General features: G+C 39.1%; 1 protein-coding gene across 1 annotated transcript; it reads right to left on the reverse strand.

Annotated features, from left to right (window-relative positions):
- Positions 1-1,683: 1,683 nt before the first annotated feature.
- Positions 1,684-5,603, reverse strand: LOC107951343 (receptor protein kinase CLAVATA1). The gene is made up of 2 exons (XM_016886352.2): positions 2,392-5,603; positions 1,684-2,302 (listed from the first exon to the last, which is right to left on the reverse strand). The coding sequence occupies exons 1-2, from the start codon at positions 4,973-4,975 to the stop codon at positions 1,944-1,946; spliced, it is 2,943 nt and encodes a 980-aa protein (XP_016741841.1). The 5' UTR covers positions 4,976-5,603; the 3' UTR covers positions 1,684-1,943.
- Between the last annotated feature and the right edge of the window lie 561 nt (positions 5,604-6,164).

The following is a 6,164-nucleotide window of genomic DNA, read 5'->3' on the forward strand; positions in this document are numbered from 1 at the left end:
GCGAACTCTCTGTAAAACCGTTGTGGTGTACTATTCAGAAAGCCTTAGTGGTAGAATAATATGGGGAATAGTTGTGGCAAGTTTTCTAGAAGGTCAGTATTGCAAATTCTGCAATTCCTAAACGATGAATTGTTATTCCACCATTGTGTAAGACCTGGGCATGCTTACGAGACATTATCTGAAAGATTTCTCGGCAATGAACCCATTTAATGATTCTGCCATGGTGATCCGTCATGACAGGGAACTTAGGGTATTTGGAATGTTGGTGGTGCAAGTTTCCACCAAACTTGAAATTTCTTAGGTTCGGTATTGAAGTCATCTGGGATTCTATCACTTGAATTAAAACGTTATATTCTACAAAGCAAGTTTGGTTGTCTAGACTGATTTGAAAATACGTTGTAACTGTTGGCCTGATAGTTTCTGGTTCTTGTACAGGAATATGTCAAGAGTAGCATCCGTTGAGTATAATTTTAAGAAGTGTATCCAACTACTATTTGCAAAGAAATTGCATAACAGGATTTGAAATATGTTGTGTAGTCTATGATCTGCCAATTGAGTGAAATATGTAAAATATGGTTAAGAGTAGATATTGGCATATGGTTATCCGTTAACTAGGAAACAGAAGAGTATCCGCCAATGTTTGAAAGGAAGTCCAAAATCTTGAAGTTAAGGATTTCAGCAGTAACGTTAAAAATGTAATATTGGTTTAGATTCATTAGGTTCCATTGAACTTGTGGGTGTTTATTTTTCATGCAAGTTTGTAGGTTTGCACTAGTTCGCCTGAGAGGGCCAAACCAAGGATGTGCCATAGTGGTAGATGAAGGGCAATGTTCTACATACAGAGGGACACTTTTAAAAACATGATTTCAAATGACAAATAGTAATACACGCTACGAATATGTTTGTTTAATCAAACATTTATGTTGTAAGGCTTTATACTATTCTTGAAAGTCTGGGATGAACGATGAAGGTTTCGTTCAACCCTTTTATCTTAGAAAGGATTTTAAATAAATAAGAGGTACATACAATATGATTTTCATAGACTGTAAAATTTTGTTAAATATGTCGGATCCGGTAAATTGGATCGGGTATAGGGTATTACAAATCACTTCAAACTCATTAGATTTAGAACTGAATTAATTCATGTACTAACAAAGATAAACTACACTCAAAATCATTAAAAATTTATGCTTTAGTTAATTAATTAACTTTAAAAAATTACAAAATGACTATTGAACTATTCAGATGTTTTCATATAAGTCATTGAGTTATTTGAATGTTTTTATTTAAGTCAGTAAGTTTTAAAGTTTTTTTTAAAAGTCCCACTAGTGAACTCCAAGTGGCGATTTGATAATCAGTACAATAAATCAATACCCATCGACAAGTAGAAAAACATAACTTAAATCTAAATCAATCTAATGGTTAGTATCAAAAATAAAAAAAATTATTTTTAAATTTTAATTCGTAAATTCGTGACATTCAAAAAAATATTTCATAAAAAAAATTAAATTGTAAAGAGAATTTTTTTTGATAGATGGAAATGATGCAACCATGATTTTTAAATGTGAATTTTTAAATAGTTTAATAATTATTTTATAATTTTTTAAAATTAAATCATCACTAATTTACCCACAAACAAATAATATGTTAAAGTGTTAAGGAAAATAAAATGCGAGAAGCACAAAACATAGAACTATACTAATTACTTTCACTCCGTAGCTTTAAATTATACATCAATTTATCAACCAAAAAAAGGGAAAGCAGCAATTTTACAATGATAGAAACATGATTCTAATAAACATAAAACACAAACATATTCACCCTTTATGGCAGGTTAGTAATATATTCCGATACCCAAAACCTTGGTTAGAAAATTATTACGGATTTCTATGTTTTCGTAGGACGGCAAAAGTCCATGAGCATGATTGATTAGCAGTTAAGCATCAAAAGGTGAGGAGGTTTGGCCTTTGGGCAGACTCTGGTTGATTGGTGAGCATGTGTACAACTTCTCTCATGGATGGCCTTGCAGTGCTCTCATCCTCAACGCACATCATGGCTACCTTGAACAGATGGTTAACTGCCGTCACTGGATATTCACTTAGCCTGGGATCTACAATCGCCAACACTGAAGCAGGATCAGAGGGTTGGGGTTGTTCTGATGTCATCTTCCTCACCCACCTCACAATGTCCACCCCATCTCCAAACTCCCCAACTGGTTTTCTTCCTGCTATCAGCTCCAGCAGCACAACACCGAAACTGTACACGTCGCTTTTCTCATCAACCTTCAACGTGTAGGCGTACTCTGTTGTTTAACATCACAACAAGGCCAATGCTAGTTAGCCATTAACTATAATACTGTTTTTTGCTTCGATAATTCATATAAGTACAAACCTGGGGCGATGTAGCCGTAGGAACCAGCAATGGAGGACATGCACTCGGAAGCACCAGCGTCCTGCAAGAACTTAGCCAACCCAAAATCCGCTACATGAGCTTCATAGTCTTCATCAAGCAATATGTTATTGGACTTCACATCCCTGTGTATAATCAGAGGAGAGCAATCATGGTGAAGATAACACAGTCCCCTGGCAGCTTCCAGGGCAATCGTATACCTTCTCTCCCATTGCAAATGTGCACCCTTTGGCCCATGCAACATTTCTCCTAAGCTCCCATTAGGCATATATTCATACAACAACAGATTCGTGTCTTTATTCGAAACATAACCCAACAATCTCACGATGTTTCGATGCCTAATTCGACCCAGAGTTTGAATCTCTGCCGAGAATCCACGATCGTTTCTTCCGCCCACCAATCTTTTAATCGCAACATCGAGACCATCCGGCATTGAACCGCGGTAGACAATCCCAGCTCCACCTTTGCCTATAACATTCTCATTCTTCAAGCACTCCAGCACGTCCTCAGCTTTGAAATCCAGCCTTTGGAATGCAGTAAGCTTCCAGGCTCGTGATTGTTGAAGCCTCTTCCTTCTAATTCTGTAAACCGTGATGATTATCAGTAGCAAAGCTATCATAAACGTAATGATTGTGATTATGAGCTTTGAAGCAGTGAAGGATACTGCGTGACCATGACCTGAACCTCTAGTTTGGTTTGCCAAAGATGGGCAATTGACGTGACGAGGACAGAGATTGAGGTTTCCAGTAAACGAGCTATCATTGAAGACTAAAAATTGACCGCCAATGGGAATTCTGCCCACCAAACAGTTATACGAGAGATCAAGAGTTGTGAGGCTTATCATGTTACGGATTTCAGCCGGAATTTCACCAGTTAGCTGGTTCCTTGAAAAATTGAGAATGCTTAAATCTTTGAGCTCGTCGATTCCGTCGGGAATTTCACCAGTGAAACTGTTCCGACTGAAATCAATGGAAGTAAGAGAAGTGCATCGAGAGATAGAAGGTGGGATTTCACCAGTAATATTGTTATCACTGATGTTCATCTTTGAAAGCAATTTGATATTAAAGATCTCTCCGGGGATTTCACCTGAAAACTTGTTCATTTCAAGAGACAAAACTTGTAAACTCCGCAAATTGCCGATTGCCGGAGGAATTTTTCCACTGATCCAATTGTTTGAAATTTTTAACTGACCAAGCGAAGCACCCGACATATGTGATGGAAGTTCACCGGAGAAGAAATTGTCGCCTAACTCCATAATACTCAGCAATGGCAAGTTGAAAATCCCAGCTGGAATCGTCCCATTGAGAAGGTTTTTCATGATACGAATCTTGGTAAGAGACTTGCAGTTGCCAAGTTCTTCAGGGAGTGGACCAAAGAAGAAATTTTCCATCATAATCAACGTCTCCAACCTCCCCCCCCTGCATAAATCCCGAGGAATCAATCCAGTGAGGTGATTCGAAGCAACGTCAAGCTTATAAAGCTTCCCATTGCGCCCCAGATTCTGGGGCAATTCAAACGTAAAGTTGTTTCCCCACACCTGAAACACTTCAAGATGAGGATAATCGCCTACGAATGACGGTATCAAACCGTAGAGATTGTTTTTGAACAAATTTATAAGCGTAATGTTGTTCAAAGCAGAGAAACTGTCCGGTATCTCCCCTGTGAGTTCATTTATAGAAAGATCAAGTGATTTCAAGCTGATTAAACCAGAGAGTTGAGAAGGGATACGGCCGGTGAGACGGTTGAGTTGAAGGAACAAGGAGTGCAAGTGTTTCAAATTGCTCAAACTCGAAGGAATCTCACCGGTTAGGTTACAGCTTGCCATGTCGAGAAGTTCGAGTTGACTCAATGACCCATACTCAGGTGGAATGCCTCCAACGTAGGCGTTGAAGTATCCGATTACCAAGTATTTGAGGTTTGTTAAACTAGCCAAAAAGGCAGGAGTTTTCCCTGTTAAACCGATGCCATTAAGACCCAAATATTCCAAGCTCTGGATTTCAGAGTACTCCTCCGGTATCTCTCCCATGAAAAAGTTGCCTCCGAAAGATAAATGCTTGAGATATTTAAGATTGACGACCTCAATGGGAAGAACACCCGTGAAGTTATTGTTATAAGCATCGAGAGTCTCGAGGTGAATCATGCCTGCAAAGATTTCTCCAGGGAAACTGCCTTGGAAAACATTGTTGGAGATGTTGAATATCTTAAGAGAAGTCAAATTACCCATCTCCACAGGAATCCTCCCCGTAAGACTATCGGAAGAAATAGTGAGGTTGACTAGCTTGTTGAGAAGCCCAATTTCAGGAGGAATAGTGCCAAAGAGAGGAGCAAACGACACGTTCAGAGCAACAACACTGAAATCCTCATCGCATTGAACACCAGAGAAACGGCAATGTGCTGATGGAGATGAAGAGAATTCCCAGTTCTCGAGTCCCAAACCTTTGGGTCCAATCATTGAAGACTTGAGCAGCAACAGAACTTCAAGATCACTGGAACCATAGACGATGGCTGAGAAGAGTAGTAGAAGAGTCGAGAAAACACAGAGAAGATAACTGTAAAAGCTTCTCATTTCAGTGTTCTTCTCTTTTCCTGAGCTCAGAGAGAGGTGAAGGCTTTACTATCAGTAGCTCACTACGTTAAATAGAGTTGTACTGTATATTGGGTCGCAAAGAGGATCGTAGTTCCCAAAGCATCAAATGTTGGATATGAAATAAACAAATACAAAATCTGAACTCTGAAAAAGTCAGGGAGAGAGTGTGTGAAAGGGCGGAGTCTGGATTGCATGAAACCGCTAAAGACACGGCAATACGATGGCCCATGGTTCGCATCGTACACTACATGGAATTGAAAATGGTAGAACACAGAAAGGGTTAACGTTGAATTTACTAGTTTTTAAAGCTTGTCAGCTCTGTGAGTCAAACATGAGGGAGGGAGGGAGGGAGGGTCCCCATGGCAGCAGGAAGAACGATTGAAACGTTAACTCGGGACGGAGTTGATGAAGGTTACTATTTTACGTGGGGCTTAGAGACTGTGAATTGCTAAGGGTACTATACTCATCTGGTTTGACGGCGTGATCTGCCGGTTCTAAAGATTGGCCCTATTATAAATGCAGCTGCCCACTGCATTACTGTCAGACGCCAGTTGTTTTTTCTTTTTCTGAAAGAAAAAAATCACTCGGAAAAACTGTCAAATTCACTAGGTTGAGCTTGGTAAAAATATTATACCATATATATCTTATTATTATTTTGAGCATTTGGGATTATGAAAGATGAATGTGGATTTTGTCTTTTGGGGGAGTGATGAAGACAGGGGATGGGCTTTGGGGGTCAATTGCTGGGCCCAGATTAAAGGCTGTGAATGTCCTTTCCCGAAGAAACACCTTTTTCTCCCTCTGACTCCTTTTTGGCAGTGAGCTAAAAGTCTACTCTTTTTGTTCTTTTCTCCGATCGGGACCGTCCACAAAATAGGGGACCATTGTTGATTGCCTCTGCACTAACCTCTCCTTTTGCTTCCTTCCCTATCCCTTATGCAATTGTTTATGGACCAACCCAAGTATTCTGCAACTTCTTCTAACCATCCAAGTGCTTTGACATCCAAAGTAGAATTTCTTCATCATCTCATTCAAATATTTGTCTTCTTGTTTAAGCAACATTTATGATTGGGCCATTAGCTTGTTAGAAAACTCCCAAGGGAAAAAAATAAACTATGTTATAAAATAACATATGATAGTGTTCATGAAAAAGATAATGTAAACATGA

The sequence above is a fragment of the Gossypium hirsutum genome, chromosome A02 (genome assembly GCF_007990345.1).
Source record: "Gossypium hirsutum isolate 1008001.06 chromosome A02, Gossypium_hirsutum_v2.1, whole genome shotgun sequence".
NCBI lineage: Eukaryota > Viridiplantae > Streptophyta > Magnoliopsida > Malvales > Malvaceae > Gossypium > Gossypium hirsutum.

What these genes read in the sequence shown, in the direction of transcription:
- LOC107951343 (XM_016886352.2), bottom strand. Translation starts at nt 4,975, where the DNA reads ATGAGAAGCTTTTACAGTTATCTTCTCTGTGTTTTCTCGACTCTTCTA. An exon ending in CTACGGCTACATCGCCCCAG is followed by an intron (nt 2,303 to 2,391) that starts GTTTGTACTTAT and finishes GTTAAACAACAG; the next exon opens with AGTACGCCTACACGTTGAAG.